Source organism: Egretta garzetta, unplaced genomic scaffold, assembly GCF_000687185.1.
Source record: "Egretta garzetta isolate BGI_Z169 unplaced genomic scaffold, ASM68718v1 scaffold30, whole genome shotgun sequence".
Lineage (NCBI taxonomy): Eukaryota > Metazoa > Chordata > Aves > Pelecaniformes > Ardeidae > Egretta > Egretta garzetta.
The window spans coordinates 4,190,604-4,208,253 of NW_009258383.1; the positions used below are offsets into that span (position 1 = coordinate 4,190,604).

At 36.9% G+C, this 17,650-nt stretch overlaps 1 protein-coding gene across 4 annotated transcripts in view; it reads left to right on the forward strand.

The window, feature by feature from the left end:
* CASD1 (CAS1 domain containing 1) overlaps positions 1-17,650 on the forward strand; it is a 32,397-nt gene extending 14,747 nt beyond the window's left edge. For 2 of the 4 annotated variants that reach the window (XM_009641882.2, XM_035897496.1), the window contains 12 exons: positions 582-705; positions 2,390-2,604; positions 3,601-4,026; positions 4,439-4,528; positions 5,124-5,243; positions 7,399-7,555; positions 9,073-9,152; positions 9,978-10,079; positions 11,414-11,554; positions 12,103-12,180; positions 13,137-13,229; positions 14,290-17,649. In XM_009641882.2, coding sequence (XP_009640177.2) covers positions 582-705; positions 2,390-2,604; positions 3,601-4,026; positions 4,439-4,528; positions 5,124-5,243; positions 7,399-7,555; positions 9,073-9,152; positions 9,978-10,079; positions 11,414-11,554; positions 12,103-12,180; positions 13,137-13,229; positions 14,290-14,556 — 1,893 coding nt within the window. In that variant the 3' untranslated portion in view covers positions 14,557-17,649. Of the gene's footprint in view, positions 1-581; positions 706-1,846; positions 1,989-2,389; positions 2,605-3,600; positions 4,027-4,438; positions 4,529-5,123; positions 5,244-7,398; positions 7,556-9,072; positions 9,153-9,977; positions 10,080-11,413; positions 11,555-12,102; positions 12,181-13,136; positions 13,230-14,289 lie in introns of those variants that run through there. The other 2 variants (XM_035897490.1, XM_035897499.1) reach the window with 2 other exon arrangements.

Here is a 17,650-nt window from a genome sequence, read left to right on the forward strand (position 1 = left end):
ATTCTTTTCAGTGGTTAGAAGAAATTCTTGCATGGCTATAGCATTCTCCCAATCGTTTCATCTAGAAGATTAAATCAGACATTAAAATGGCTCTTTTTCTTTTCTGGTTTTTTTTCTTTTTTCTTTGCTGATATCTGCAAAGCTGATGGAATATTGAAACTCGATGCCACCATCAAGTTTTGCTTGCACGCACCTCTTGCTGTGGTCAGTTTTCCTAGAGTAAAATTGACTGAATGGGCAATGATTTTTATATAATGTGACTGGCTTTGCTATTTCATCATTGTTCAAAGTCAAGGAGCTTTTAATTAAAACACCTTGCATCATTTAATTTATGAAAAATCAAATATACCTTAAGTTGAATATTATATACTCGGCTTTTAAATGGTCTGTTTGAATGTAATTATCTGTCTAGACAGCTGTTTGGTGCAAAAGCAATTTTTTAGCACTTCAAAAGCAAAGATTAAAGAAATAATCTAGCTTCATAGAAATAATGAAAAATACCTATTTAATGGAGCAATGGAATCAGTTAATTAAGGGTTCTCAGACATACAGGTTCTGAATCTCTTTCTTTATTTCTCCAGTGGTCTATCAAGATTCACAATGGCAGCAATGAAGCCCTCACACAATATAAAATCAATATCACTTCAATTGCACCTCTTTTGGAAAAATTAGCAAAAAGTAGTGATGTTTACTGGGTCTTACAAGGTAAAGTAATGAACAGTAGGTAACAATTTATGTTGTCACTGTCTGTTGAATCATTATCTTGTAGGATATGGAAGACTTAGTCCATGCTGCTTACTTGCAGAGTAAAAAGGGTGTTGGCTGAATTCCAATCTGTCCTTTCCTGCAGCCTTACCTAGCTGTTACTAGTGACGGAGATTTTAAAACTCTCTCATGAAAATCTTTTGCCTTCTCAACTCCTAATTCTTTGTTAGCTTCTTCCCCAATTTAGTATGCCTGTTCTCCCTGTGCTGTGCTCCGTATGTGCTTCCTGGGAGTCAAGAACACAAGTGCGTAAAACAGCTGTATTCCTATGTTTGTGTTCAATTACATTTTCAGATTACATAAATAATAGGAGAGGTTCAACAAGTGCATCCTCTGTATGTATCTAGAATTAATAGACGTACTCTAGAGAACATAGAGAATTAAAGTTTCTAGAATGAATCTTGCTTCTGTACACTGAGCACTGATGAGTTAAGATTAGGAACCAGAAATCATGGTTCAAATGAGTCTGTGATATTTTTATTTTGGCACCAAGCTTACATTCTTTTGCTTTTCTTCAGTAAAACTAAGGTACGTATCTGACACTGAACAAGGAGCTCATAGGTAGAATGTGCTCCTGCATTTAGATTATTATCACCTCAATTAGAAACATAGGTAGATTTTGAGAGCCGGTAGGAGTATACCCAGCTGTACCCTTACAGCCACATCCAAGTTCCTGTCAAAGATGGTTCTAGAGGTTAGCCTGAATCAACAGATTAATCTTCTTGCATTCATTTCAAAACCATGTTTATCTATAACAGAAGCAGTTAGCTGTCAGACCTGTCCCAACGTTCTGTTGATAAAAATCTAGTCCATTTAAGTCATCTCTGAGCTCTTTAATGGAAAAAATAAGAGGAAAAGCAGTCTGTACACATGGCGTTGTCTAGACATTGATTGTCCAAAAGTAGGCATTGAGTTAGCTAAAGTAAATCAACTTACAGCTTGTAGAGTGCATTTCACCAGAGTTATGAACACCAGTAGCTTTTCATAGCAACTTACTGATCTCCAGCTGACCTTTTGATCTAGAACCCGGTATAGCTTTGTGTTAAGCTCTACATAATTTCTGAAGCCTGCAGGCAATGAAGTGGTGTTCCATTCTCCTGAAAAACTGAAACTCTGCCATCAGTTAAACTGGAATGAACAGGAGCAAGTGGAATATGCTTATGGACTATGACTTAAAGAAATGAGAAGCTGGTTTCTTCTGCAGTAACTAGAGGATTTGAGAGGGTTTTTTTCCCTGTGTGTCTATTCTGCTGCTTACCTTCTGTCTTCTTGGCTTTGGAGTCTTTCCTTGGGGGATTCCATTACTGAGAGAAGGCATAAGCACTGCTGCAGTGCAACATTATACACTGTTTGTGGGTTTGGGGAATTAAACAGGCATTCATGTCTGGCTAAAGCTTTCTAATCTATAAGAACATATGCCTGACTAGGGAATGGCGATAAGAACATTTCATCATAAACAGCTTTCGTTACTACTCTAGTTACTGTAAGTCACTTGTTCCTCATTGTACATTTTTTCTGTACCATTAAACAATTGTGACTACCTTAATGAAAGTAGCCTGTGTAACTTGAGGTAAGTACTTGCCAAGAAGATTAATGTGCCCATTCTTTGTCCTTTCAAATTCAGACCCTGTTTATGAAGATATGCTGAGTGAAAGTCGGAAAATGATCACTAATGAGAAAATAGATGCTTATAATGAAGCAGCTGTTCGTATTCTGAATAGCAGCTCCCGAAATTCCAAAGCTAAAGTTAAAGTGTTCAGTGTATCAAAATTGATAGCACAAGAAACTATCATGAAGTCTGCAGATGGCCTGCATCTCCCTGAATCAAGCAGAGATACAGTAAGTGTTTTTATCACTGGTCAACATTAAAAAGTAGTAATAGTAAACCAAGATTTTAAGTGAATGGTCTGAAGTGACAGTATGAATGTAGTGAGGACCTGCACATTCTTCAAGAAATCTTGTTCAGAAGATCTCAGTAGGTGGGAGGGCAGTCAGTTATATAGGATGTTTAACAAACATAATAGTGAACACATTAGTGCGTAGCTGTTTTAAAATAGCTGTTAATCCACTAGATCTTTTAGATTCTGAGTGCAAACTTCATGCCTTCATCTGTATGAATGAGTTAGAGTGATAATGATTTGTAAAGCAGTACTAAGAAATAAGTCTTAAATTTTCTCCTATGTGCCCATATAATTTTGTTTAGTAAGGAGTATGTAAAGGATGAGAAAACACAATATGCACCTTCCTGGTTGCATGGAGTGCTACTGACTTTATTTCTTATTTTATCTTTAACCTACCAATATATGTGTGCATGCAGTGAGCCCCTCTGAGCTTTGTCAGTCTGCCCATCTTGTGACTGAGCTCTCCCGCTGTGTCACTTTTAGTTCCACTTCTTTGCAGGTTTCAGTTGCTTTCAAGTAGTGGATGAACTAAACTTCATCTCACCACAGGTTTCAGTCTCATTGTCATATTTTAGAGACTTTCTTTACCATGGCCCTTTAGGACCCAAGTTTGTGAGCTGTTTTTCATTCGTCCATTTTGCCCTTTATAGCTCCTTTTACAGCCAGTATAGAGAACCCTTCTGTTGTAAGGATTAGGATCAGCTCTTTTTGCTTACTTCAAGAAGCTCAAGGGTTTCCTGTTTGGAAGAGATGTCTTGACTGTACTGTTGAATGGAACTAGGGATAGGGGGGTACTGCGAAATTTTATCTGTGTAATGATAAGGGAGAATTGTGTATGTTTTATGTCAATGCATGATCTAGAAGAAAATTTCTTATGATGAAAACGTTAACTTTTTTAATTAGAGATTGACAAAATTGCCTATTTCTTTGACAGAATGCGATGATTCTTATGAACGTCTACTGCAATAAGATAATGAAGCCCATTGACGGCTCCTGCTGCCAGCCTCAGCCTCCTCTTACTCTGATACAGAAGTTAGCTTTCTGTTTCTTTACTTTGTCTATTATTGGATATTTAATTATCAATTTAATTCATCGGAATAATTTTCGGAAGAACAAATCATGCACTGATTTGGAAAGTGGAGAAGAGAAGAAACCTGCCATCAGCCCTCCTAATGTTTCTACTTTAGAGATGCTCTTATACTCCTTCTGCAAACTTGGTCTGATCATGACCTATTTTTATCTATGCGACAGAGCAAATCTTTTCATGAAGGAAAATAAATTTTATACACATTCATCTTTCTTCATACCAATCGTCTATATCTTGGTTTTGGGGGTATTTTATACTGAAAATACCAAAGAGGTAATGATCATGTTGGCATCCTACTTATACATTGTTTCCCAGTTTGAGTGTAAATAATTGCTAAATATTGAAAGTTAAATTTTCTAAGTCAGTATAACTTATCTGCAAAAAATGTACTTACAAGCAATAAAACGTTTGTATGGAATTAGATGCAAAAGCTTTTTGAAAACCTATGGGTATGAGCGCTTTTAGCCATTGTCACTCAGTGACAATGAAGTGAGCATAGGTCAAATACAAGAGAGTGTAGAGCAGGTTAAAATCTGGTAGACCTGCATCCACTAGACAGAAGTCTTTTATAATTGAGACCTATTTACCCATAAAGTGGTTTATTGGTTTGAACTTTTTCTCCTCATTTTGTAGATGTTCGTTGTACTTTTTGGAATAGCAACACTCTTGTTTTGTTTTGCATTAGACTAAAGTGTTAAATAGAGAACAGACTGATGAATGGAAGGGCTGGATGCAACTTGTTATTTTGATTTATCATCTCTCTGGAGCAAGCACTGTAAGTGATTTGAATTTCATAATTTTTTTTAAGTGGGAATGCAATTTGGGTATGTTACTTCAAAAGAAAGATTGTACAAATGCATATTAGAGTTGAATAGAATGAAAAACTCATGCTATTGTTCCTGTAGTTTTAAAAAAGGTATTAGCAGAATTAGTTTTTCTCTCTATTTAAAGTGTAGATTTCATTGATAAGAGCATTTTATGCATTACTTAGCCAATGAAAAAATATACTTGTTTCCTCCACATAGAATATTACAATAGTTTATTTATAATTGCTAGCAACACTTCATTTTTATGTTCACAACTTGAAACCGATGAGGGTAAGCGTTCAAAGATCCTTTCTTAACTGTCTCTTAACTGGTTAGAGAATATGGGAAGTGTAGAGCAATAAATAGCAGAAACTCATTTTAATGTCAGAGAGGTTAAGGCAACAAAAGAGCTTAGTAAGAAACAGGGAAATGCAGCATAATGTTTCGTTTCTTAGTTAAGCCTGATGTACTGCAATGCAGAAAAAGCATAAAATAGGGGGGAAGAAAGGAACTTCAAAAACATTTATGTGGCCTTTATAAAAGGTACTTTATTTTTCTCAACAGTTTTTGCCTGTGTACATGCACATTCGAGTTCTGGTCGCTGCATATCTGTTCCAAACAGGTTATGGACACTTCTCATATTTTTGGATAAAAGGGGACTTTGGTGTATACAGAGTGTGTCACGTAAGAATATCTACTTACCGTTTTTATAAAGAAATTTGTTCAGTTAACAAAACATCCATAATATATCCATACTCCCTAAATAATGTGATATGAGATTACTTAACCGAGGTTTGCACATTAAAAATGGCTATTGTTTCTATGTAATCTGACTATTTCATCAGTAGTGTTTATCTAATACAAACATATAGCATATAAATGATACTTGCAATATAAAAAATGTAAGTATGTAGCCTTTAAAATATCAAGAGAAATATTTTCCAATACATAGCAATGAAATTTTCATTGCAGTAGCAATTTGTAATATATAAGTAATGATCCAGGTAGGCTGGCTGGCAGTAAAGAGGGATATCACTGACAACAAATTTTTTTGCTAAATCTTCCTAGATTTATTGTGTAGTCACTGGTGAGTAAGAGGTTTGTGTGGATAGCTGTGATGTTCTGAATCGCCCTCTGGGACAGCCTTTCTCCAGTTACTATTGGGAGTAGATAGGTGATGTGAATGTTCTCGTCTGCTCTCTCTTGCTGGCAAAAAAACTGATGGTTTTCCCAAATTAGCCATTGGAAAGATTTGATTTTTGCTTCTCTTACCTTGTTCTTGCAACCTCAGTCTGTTCCATGTTGATATTTTCCTGTGTTTTGAGGTTTTTTTAATTATTAGTATGTTTCTATTAGAGTTTTCTTGATACAAGTAGATAAATGTTCGTTGAATCCAAAAGGCAGTTGTGTACACAATTTCTTTCTTTTTTTTTTTGTCCTCTTCCGTGAATAAAGATAATTAGTCAGCAAGTTATCAGCACATTGGTTTGCTTGCGCCCAGCATGGCAAGTCTTTATGTAGGTAGAACAAATGTCGTCTTGTCTCTGATTTAAATTGAAGTAATTTCCACTTGCTTAATTGTGAAAGCTTTTAAGTTTTGTATGCATTTTGGATTCTTTCCTCACTTGTTGGTGAAATTAAAAACTTTTTGATTGCTTGGTTGAGGCCATTAATAGTGTTCCAAAGCACTTGTGGTATCTTTCTTTCCTTCAGGTGAGTGATCTTTTGGATCCGTTAAAGAAACGCTTCATGTTGCTCTTTTATTAAGTATACAACTGTTCTGCATTGAAGTCAATTACTGATACATGAGCAAGAGGCATCACTGTAGTATTTGTTACCTCTTCCAAGACATAGCAAAGTGTTGCCAAATATTGTACATTACTTTTTCTTTCATTCTCAACTGAGAATTTGTTGGGTTGGTTTTTCTGTTGGGACAGTTAGTTCTGTGTACCATTTGATATAGAGAATATGGTCAGAAACACCACACCCCTCTACTGTTTTTCTTTAGAAACAGATAAAAAATTCACAAACGTATCAGATGTATCTGCTTCCTTTGAAAAACAAATATGCAGGTTTTATTTTTTTGTTTATTTAAAACCTGGTGGGTTTTTTGATCTAAAAGCCTTTTCAGTTATGGGTTTGAGTTTTCAGATCAGAATGCAAAATAGGGAGAAAACAAATACTTTCCAGTCAGCTATATTGATTCTATGGATTGTTTTCTTTTCCAAAGATACTGTATTGGAGCCTACATTTGCTAATGATGAAAATTAATTTTTGCACCATAATAGTACTGGAGAACGTACCTATTTTTGTGGTTTCCCTCCCAGGTTTTGCAGTGTGTGCTGTAGAAGTTTAAAAAATGAAAATAAATCTGTAATTCGTGTTAAGTGTTATATTTGTCATGTAACTCAGGTCATCGTGCTTATTAAACATATGACTACAGTGGAACTGCAGCACTGGTAATGACTTTACCCTAGCTTTAACTGAGCTAGCCCAGGTGCTATGGGAGTGAAAGCAGAGAGGCATTAACAGTGTCCAGCAAGTGGAATACTCAGTCCCCAGCCTGGAGTCCGTTCTATTTTACCCTATTTTCAGTGCTATTTCTACCCAAGTAGGCCCATGTAGGACAGATCCAGTACTACAAAATCGGCCATCTTATGTTGCATTATTGATGTTCCCCGAGATACTTACCCATGTTACAACTAAAATATAATCAGCATGTGAGATGTAAAATACACAGATATTTTCATATAGTGCTAAAGAAACATGTCCCCCATCTCTCTCAGCTTGGCCTCCCAGCTTATATATCCTCAGTCTTCCCTCCTCTGACTCCTTCCAGGTTTTATTTCGTCTGAATTTCTTGGTTGTCGTACTGTGCATAGTGATGGACCGACCTTACCAGTTCTACTACTTTGTGCCATTAGTCACTGTCTGGTTTATGATCATTTATGCCACCTTAGCTGTATGGCCTCAGATAGTCCAGAAGAAAGCAAATGGTAAGATTTTTTTTTTCCCCCTTCTGCTGTAAAACATTTGCACGTTACTGCAGATGATAACCATACAGAAAACGGTATTGTTAGTACATCTTGGTCTCTTTTTAATATAGTCAAAATATGTTAAGCAGCTGTTCACAGAAATATGGTTTGTCATGCATGAATTATATAGCAGTTGAAAAATGTAACAGCTGATAACTAAAGTCTATGTCTGGTTACAGTCATATTAGACTATTTTTTAATAGGTTTTGACCGTCAGAAATGTATTTTATCAAGAGTTGTAACATTACTGAATGCAAACTAAAAATGTAGGTTCCGCCATTTATGCTAGCTGAGATTGTTGCTGTAGTGCACTAATCGGTACGGCACGAACAGTGAGCGTTTAGACTTTCTGATTCTGCATTGCCAACATGTCCCATCCATCTTGAGCACTAATTCTACCATATCCTGCCAAGTAAGAACTTGGGGTTTGTTATCTCAGTATCCTAGATTAAGTGAGCTATCAGAAGTATGTCTTGTGATAGGGATATTTTAAATAAAAATTGAAGTGGAATCCCAGTGTATTTTATGCACTGCAGTTCGTTGAAGAGCTGTCATCGTATGGTAAATGCTTATTATTTAATTCACCTAAAGTAGAACTAAAACCATAAGAGTCTCCAATCCTCCTTTCCTATTGATGGAGTAATATCCAAATTTTACAGTCTGCAGATATGTCAATGAAATATACCAAATGCGTGCTAGGAGTAGATGCTGCAAAAATATAACTACAGAGAATTTTTTAAAGGTATCTCGAAGGCACTTCTGTTCCAGATACAGAGAAATGACGATTGTGTACTTGGGAGCAATAGTGTATTGTGAAACTAGAAAATCTTTGTATGACAACTTTCACTTGTTTATGTCCCTGTTTACAGCTGCCACTTTAGATGGCGAGAGAGGGAGATGATCCCTGTTCCAATGTTGAGGCTGGGGTAGAGCTTAATATCAGTTGACAGCTTTGAGGAGTGGTTTCTCAGTCTTGTCTTAACAAGATACTTGTCCTTAGTGACCTGCAGTTGATACAACTGGTACCTCAAAATTTAATAATACATGCTCTATTTATTTCACATAACAAAAGCTGTTGGGCATTTCGTTTTATTTATTTATTTACATTCGCATAGAGTAAGGACTGCCTGTGCAGAATGTTTTGGAAAGGAGAGGCTTTAAAATAGTGTTTCTGTTTGAACACTTGCATTCTCTTCTTTCTGTATGTATGTTGTCCCTGTTTTAGGCATGAGGCTTCATTTAGGATTAATAGGCTGTTAATTGTTGTGAAAATTTATTTTAATCTCTTAAAGTAAAATTTAATATGTAAATGTAGGTAGTGATAAAATATTGCTGGTAATATTTGAACATTTATTTATTAATGTATCTATTACTAAGCATAGCAACAGTAAATAATTGGCAATTAATATTTAATGTGTCCTGGGTTTTGCTGTTGAAAATTTGATGACTGTGTACTGATTAATTTATTTCTTCCTCAGGGAACTGCTTATGGCACTTTGGTTTACTGCTGAAACTGATTTGCTTACTGACATGTATATATTTTCTGTCATATTCTCAGGTTTGTAAGTTTTGACTATTTTTATCCTTTACTACCTAAGAGTATATAACCTATCTCTACTTTTTAATGTGCTCATGTATCATAAATACATAAGAAAAAAAAATGGAACCTTTCAGATTTTGTATTTGAATTGGTGTGGATGCTGGAAAAACCACAATTCTGTATCTTACTCATTTGTAATGCTTGAGATGTTTTCAGTATACTATTATAAATGTCATACAAAAGGTCTATGCTTTGGGTTTGGGCTGGGGTTTTTTTTATGTGCTTAAAGTTACTGATTTTTGCTAGCATATGGTGATACATATGGTGATAGGAAGATCTGTGTCTCTTAGAGACCCAGTGTTGGCTTTGATACCTTATCAAAAGACTGGTTCTCAAGCTAAATTAGCAACTTGCTGCATGCTGTAAGTGTAGCTGACAGAAATAATGACAGAGCTTATCACTCTAGGATTTTACAGGGGGCTTGTGTGGTTTTAATCCCTCAGTGGTTTTAAGCCTGTTGAACTTAGTCTTCTGCAGAGTATGCACTCATAACCCAACACGTCAGTAGATCTCTCCCATTAAGACTGCAGTACAAAGCGGGAGGCGTGCAAATACCTTTATGGGAAGCAAAATTGAACCCCTCTCTCCACTGAAGCAATATTTTGGGTTTTTTTTTTTCCTTTTAGTGGGGGGAGTGCCTTCTAAGGAAGCCTGTTATTTTGGTAATGCCACATAGCTAGTGAAATAGGGATGTGATAATACTAAAGGACAGCATATTGATTTAATTTTAGTAAGTATGGTTGACATCGGTGTTAATGCTTTTGCCACGTTTATTTTTTACAGGGCGCATTTGAGAAGATATTTTCTTTTTGGCCACTGTCCAAGTGTTTTGAACTGAATGGGAATGTCTATGAATGGTGGTTTAGGTGGAAGTTGGATCGCTATGTATGTAACATTTGCATAAATTTATACTGGTCTTTTAAGTGTATTTTTTAATTTGGAGGGAGGGAGAGTTGTTTTCCTTTCCTCCAGAGAAAGCAGGAGTTTGTCCCAGTTTAACAGAAGACTAACCTGCATCCACCTTATTTCTGCAAATGTCTGTCAAAGCCTTGCTTAAAAGATGGATGTTGATTTGTTTGCTGCTGGATCCTGGTTAGTTTGCTTTTAAAAAATAAAGTCATAAACTGACCTGGATTTGTCTTTTTCAAAAACTTTACTGTGAAAATTTAACACCTGTAGCACTTCAGGCTATTGAAATACAAGGCAAATTATTGTGGTGCGCTTCTTAATAATATTTTTTGAAAGTGGTATCAATTAAGGATATATTTCTTTTACGGTAACCTTTAAAACACTTTTAAAATCTGGGTCTTGATGACCAAACCAGGTTATTCGTGCATGTATTTTTGAATGGTTTTCCAGTGAGAAAGAGCTTTCTTTCCAATTGCTGACCCTGCAATGTGGGGGGATAGAAGAGAGAGACACTGGGGGTTTGGTTTGGGTTGTTTTTTTTTCCCTTCTTGGTAAGTGGAGTTTCTAAGATGGGAGTCTTTATCTATTAACCTTACCCTTACGGGATCACTTGCACGCTTCTCCCTCTGGCAGTCTTCAGTAACTGAAATTTGCAGCGCACACAGTTGTCACGTCCTGGGCTGCTCCATCAGCAGCGCACACTGAGTCGCGACATTTCAGACTTGGAGCTCTGTTGCTTGTGAACAGTGTATTCTGTGATGCTGCTGAAGAGGCAGTCCCAGAATAAATATAGAAGACAAGCACCGCATGGGCCTGAAACAGCATCGTGTCTCTAGCTAATGAGAACTTGGCATAAGATCATAAAACTCTCAGCTGAAGAATTGTGTCTGTGAGAGAGGAAAGCACTTGTAGTGCTTCTTGAATGTTTTCACCTGCCAACTTGGGAGAAGGCCAGAGGCTCATGGTTTTTCCCCAGAGAAAGCCCATTTCAATGCTGGCATAGATTGCAGAGGGGATAGTAGGAACTTGAAAGCTTCTTGAAATTTCATTGTCATGTCTTTAATGCTCTGTGAAGCATGAGTAAGAGTACTTTATGTGTAGTTTTTGAGCTGAGTTAAAAATGCAGCTTATGACACCCTAGTGTAGAAAGCCTTTTTTTGTTTGCTTCAATAAATCCGGGAAAGGACCTTTTGACACCTAAGCTTTGGTATTACAAATAGTTTATCCTGTAGCATTTCTGTTAAGAGTTTGTACCTGAAGTACGTATAAAAGCCATGAAATATTCATTGCATTCTGTTTGTCTTTTACAGGTGGTTTTTCATGGGATGCTGTTTGCTTTTATTTATCTGGCATTGCAGAAACGTCAGATGATATCAGAAGGAAAGGGAGATCCTCTCTTCTCCAACAGAGTTTCAAATGTTTTATTATTTATTTCAATTGTATCCTTTTTGGTACGTACCTATTATAACTGGTATGATCAGGTTTATAAATCTCTAAAGAATGAAGTTTTCTGAAGTTCTTGTTTAGAAAAATATATTGATTTAAAAAATCAAGTCTTGATCTGGAGATATTTCAGCTATGGTTTTGTGCACAGCCTTACCTATCTACTAATTAAAATACTTTCCCTTGCAGTCAAGTGTAGATGAAAACATCATCACTCTCTCAGTTCATTGCAAAGGTTACAGGAAAGTTGGATCATAAAAATAGTATGGTAGATATAATGCAGCTCTTATCTCCACTCTTGATTGCTTGTCTATTTCTGATGAAAAACTTGTCAACAGTGTGGCTGCATCTTAGAGTATGAATAAGTATGATATTCATCAGTGGCAAAGAAGAACTTGAGAGAAACACAGAACTAAGCACAATGTATTTTTTTCTGTTACCGTCCCACATCTTAGTGCACCAGCTACTACTGAAGCACTTCAAAATAGCTTACCTCTTGTTTTATTCTTAAATGCTGCATATAATTGCTACACAGACTGATTTTTATATCTTTCAGACATACTCCATATGGGCTAGTAGCTGTAAAAACAAGACAGAGTGCAATGAACTACATCCTTCTGTTTCTGTGGTGCAGGTAATTATAATTATAGTCCTTCTCCTTACAGTGACAGAACTGTCTGTTCTTGTTTGGGCTTTTTTAAAAATTGTTTTTGAATGTATTTTTGTTTTAGCATGGAGTGTCAGATACTGAGCTTCATTCTCATGTCTGAAAGTGAAAAAGGGCTTAACTACATTGCTAGCTGTTTTTCATTGTCTTTAAGCACTGAAATCGCATACTGTGATTATGCTTTAGGTTAACCTTTGTGTCGGTTTCATATGCACTGTTTAAGTCCAAACCCAACTTTTGGCAATTAGCCGTGGACAAGAAGAAAGCTGAAAGAAAGCATGAGTGTTTGGGAGGTGTTAGTGTAGGAAGCAACCTATGGGACCCTGTAGTCACTTTTAGGCAGAGAAGAGGTAGGCCACAGGGGCATGCATGTGGTTTTTTTAAATTTAGGTTTTCCTATTACTGTGTCCCCTGCCCCACTATACTCCAGCTGTCTGGTTCTATTCCCTCTCTGTTTCCTTTTTTTTTTTGAGAGCTTGTCCTGCTCTCTTGAGGGTGCAGCATGTGTGACTTCATTTTTTAATATTAATGTGTCCATCTTGAAACCTTCTCTTTAAAAACTGAGGGTTAACTCAGATTTGTAGCCACCTTCATTTTAGGCTGGCATGGTATAACATGTTCTGTAGCTACACCTAGTGAGTATATAGTAATATCTATCAACATCAAGGCCATGATTCTACTGAAGGTATAAATGTGACTTGCTGTGCTATAAGAACATGTGTAAGAGATTTTCAATTTCAAGGCCCACTTTGTTAAGTATAAGCTGCATGAATTTTTGTTTGGTTTATATATTTATTAGATTTTAAAGAAAAAGTAATGCATGATGCACTTCATTTTAGACAGTGAAAATTAATAAACCTTTTGTGTGTGTGTGTAATCCACTTGTCATCAACAGTCACCTTTTTTTGCCTTTTTTAAAAAAGATTTTAGCTTTCATCCTCATCAGGAACATTCCTGGATATGTCCGATCTGTGTATAGCTCATTCTTTGCCTGGTTTGGCAAAATTTCTCTTGAGGTAAGTAGAACGATCGGAAGTACAGTAAATTGAAACTTAGAAACGTAAGGTGGTTTTCTTATCTAACTTGTAGTATAACACATAAATAGTGAAAACAGTTATTGGCTTATTTAATATCACGCTGTTGTGTTTGACCTCTTCTAGCATTGTAGCTTCCATCTACACTTAAAAATAGCAGTCTCACAGTAGCAAACTTATTTTGTATGCTGGTTTGCAGGGGGCGGGGAGAGAGTTTAGGTTTGTGTGAGTGGGGGCTTAATGCTGGAGCAAGCTGTGGTGTGTATGCAGTTGGAAGATAAAAATTTAAGCCAGTTGAAGAGTCAGTGTGAATTATACTGATTAGTCTAAGTATACTTAAAAATACGTTTGCGCTAGAAAGCTTCCCTGCATTAATAAACAAATGTTAACTTTACAAACAAAACCCTTCTTAGTGCAGCTCTCGTTCCATTGAATGTATATTTTGAAACAGTAGGATTTACCTTGCTTTCTATTTTATTTGATGTTTAGTAATATTAAATGTTTAATTTTATTGTATTACTAAAATATATTTTAAAAAGGGAAAGGAACTTACAGGAGAAAATCATTGTAATACAACGCATATGTAGTACATGGGTTTGAATTTTTTTTAAAGGATCGCATTTTCACCGTTCAGATTCCTGGTGAACTTTAAGGTGCTGATCAACTTTTGCATTCATCAGCAGTTAAAGCATCATCTTTTACTTGCAGGCATGTTAGTTGGGTCCCTCGCCAGCAGTGCAGTAACTGAGCAGAGGCGCACTCCTCATCTCTTCTGACATAATGTAAACGATGCTCCCCTAGGCCACGTTTGGTTAAGGGCTAAGCAACCCCATTTTACTCTGTACTGTAGCAGACTAATAGCTTTGTCTCCCAGCAAAGACGCATGGAAAACAGCTTCTCAAAGTATGTTACTTAACAGAAAAAGTCTGACTTAAGCAGAAGTACAGTCTGTCAGTTGATGCAAGAGTAACAATTATGTGTTCTTACAGAAGTAAAAATATTTGCATGTAAGTATGACTAAACACACTCTTCTCTCTTTTAGCTTTTCATTTGCCAATACCACATTTGGCTGGCAGCAGACACAAAGGGGATCTTGGTGCTCATTCCTGGATATCCGATGTTTAATGTTCTTGTCAGCACTTTTATATTTGTGTGTGTGGCACATGAAATTTCTCAGATCACTAATGATCTAGCACAGATTGTGGTTCCTAAAGATAACTCAACTCTGCTGAAAAGGTTGCTATGCATAGCTGGATTTTTTTCTGGACTGCTCCTCTTCTCAGCAATGCAAGATCAGTCAAGGCATTAACTTGAAAAGATTCTTGGAACCTTTCTTCAGGTTTACTTTGTGTCTGCCTGAACAAAAATTCTCGACTGGACATAGAAGAAGACATTTAAATTAAGCGTGTGGAAAATGTATATAGTGCAAATGTACATATTTTGTGTGGAAATACCTTTCTCAAATAATCTGAGAAACAAGAATGCACTGTACAGAATTGCATGTGAAAATGAGTCTTTTCTACTGGATATATGTTTCTGTTTACATATCTGTTTAAACGTGACACGAAGAAGTGAAGTTAAATGGTTTAGCAATATCATGTGCATACCACGGAATTAACTTTACCTGGGGTCAGCCAAATGAAGAGCGGGTGCTGCTAGAGTACCGCCTAGACGTAACACATGCTGTAATCACTCTCATCAAGGAACAAAAAAGAGCAAACTTGAGATCCTTCGTTAATGGTCACCTTTAGCTGATGGGAAACATGAAGTTACTGGTAAACCAGGGCATTTTTCTGAACACAATGGTATTTTTTTGTTTAGAAATTAGTATTTTGGGTGGAGAATAGTATTACGTTACATGAAACCCTTTATACGTGGAAATAAAAAGTCATCACCAATTCAGTGATTTAAGATTATATACAAGTTTACATAATATTTTATGGGATTTTTTAGAAATTTAAGATGTTTTCAGCAAATACGGTGAATTCTGAGGTGAAATTTTTTTATAAAGAAAATTGATTTTTTTTCGCCTAAAATTGTTTGCTTTGTCATAAATTTTCCACTAATCCTTTTAACCGTGTGCAGTTCTCTCTGCAATCCCAGTGAAGAAAGAGATGAGTAATTTTCAGAGACTCAGTTCAAGATGGAGAATTTTTGGAAGACCTCCAATCTTTTCCAGGCAGGTGAAATCCATCATACCCACTCCACCAGATCTTAAGGAAACGGGAGAACAGGGGAACGGTGATCTTCAAACCTCTCAAAAACCCGAGTTTGTAGGTGACTTTGAACTAGGTCTCGTTATGGAACTGGTGCCATATTCTATCCCATAGTAACATTTCCATTCAAAAGGATGCGAGTCAAGGATGCAGGTCAAGCTATTGCTGTCAGGAGGAGGAAGATGAGGAGGAGAAGGAGGAGGAGGGATTGAGCAGTCTCTCGTTGCATGCAGACAGCCGAGTCTCAGAATCACAAATGGAATGAAATTAGAGCTGTTTGGAGGAACCTTTTTTCCCATCCTTTTTAGTAGTGCCCATCTTTCTTATGAAGTCCTCCCCTTAGCGTAAAAAGTAAAATTGAAAGAAATAGCCCTTCAGGGTGGCAGTGACAAGCCATACTTCATGTTCCGCTTATTCAGTGAAGGTATGGTCATTTCTTTGCTGTTTGTGGTTTTGGTTCAGGTGATAATTTGACCTCTAGTTGCTTTTTCATTTTATTCTTCTACTGATTACTTGTTAGCAGTCAAAACTAGGAGCACAGTATTGGTTTTCCAAGCATACGTGCAATCATGTAGGATTATAAACCATATGAATCCCAATTTGTCCCATATCTCCTGTCATGTACATGTTTTTGATCTTATCCCAGTTAAAAAACTGAATTCAAACTTGCAGCCACCATGAAGTGCAAAAAAAAAAAAATTGTGAAAAGCCTGGCTTCGATTTTGGTTTTGGTGGAGAATGGTTTCTTTTAGATGCTGACCGGTCGTTCATCATCAAAAAGAAAAAAACCAAAATCACTCCCTTGCCCCAAATTCAGCAGTTTTACTGAGTCTGCCAGCTCTTCTGAAGCTGGTGGGAAGACACGCGGCTATTTGTTCTCTGCGCGCACTACTTCCAGCGTTTGGCAAGTTAACCTCCTTCATCAGTACATTGCAACGGCCGGAAGAAATGGTGTAGGTGAACGCTGTAGCGGGGGACAGGATGCGTGGCCTTCGTCTATGCCAGTATTAGGAGCAATGGGGAGCTGTGCGTTTGAGGGATAATTTTTGTTTTGTTCTTCACAACTTAAGTATTGTAGATATAATTTTATTTATCTGTTGTACAGACTTGGTTAAAAGATTTATTTTTAATGTTTGAAATAATGCACTTGTTTACTATTACTGTATGTGGGATAAATATATTTTCTTTTCAGGTTATGTAAAAATATGAAGTAATATAAACATTAAATAAGTGTGCTGTGGATGCTTATTTTTGTAATGGGAGCAGCATCAATTAAGTAAAAACTTTTTATTGCTTAATTCTAGCTGGGCTACAGTTCACTCTTATGCCTACCTTAAATTACAGACGAGCATTGCAGTTTCTCCTAAGGGATATCCTGGATACTAGGACTTCAAATGCAGGGTAAGTGTTCACTTCTTGCATCACAAATCATTTCAGATGTAATGCAGGAAGAAAGTCCCAGATCCGATGAAATTACAGCTCTGGTAGCCAAAACCACCCCTGGAGCTCGGGGGATTTCTGCAGAACTCCGCAGCGGAAGTGTTGAAGATTTTTTTCCCCCCAGGTTACAAGCTAGAAACTCTGCGGCAGAGGTGTGTGACCTGGCTTTTCTTCCGTCTGGCAACATCAGGAAACCCATCCTTAAGATCTGTTTGGGTTAAGGAACTTAGCTTTTAGTTTAGCTACTTTGGTCCCACACTAAATAGAAGAAGGGCTCCTTAGCAGAGGATTGAAAGCAGTAGCTGCTTGTAGAAGAGGGGAGAGGATAATACCTGACGTGGGCACCCAAACTGACGGGTGCTGATACTCCCCATCCATCCCTGCTACCACACTGGTTTCGGCATCCCCCCCGGGTTAAACAGAAACCCGGCACACTCAGCTCCACCTCAGTTCTGGGGCACTTAGCACCCAGCATCACTGTCCCTACTGTTAGCAACGGTACCAAAAGGGTGTTCGGGCATCATGATGTAAAATAACCAGGCAACAACATCGCTACTTTATCTTTTCCTGTTTATTAGCTTTCACATTTCATGTATTTACAAAGACATCTGTAGTGCTTTCTATTTCATTTGTCACTTAATACACCAGCCGTTCATACCGTCGTTATACATCGTTAAAAGAGGCTGTGAATTTACCATTTTTAACTATCTGCACTTTTAACTATTACTAAGCCTTTAGCCAGCTTTA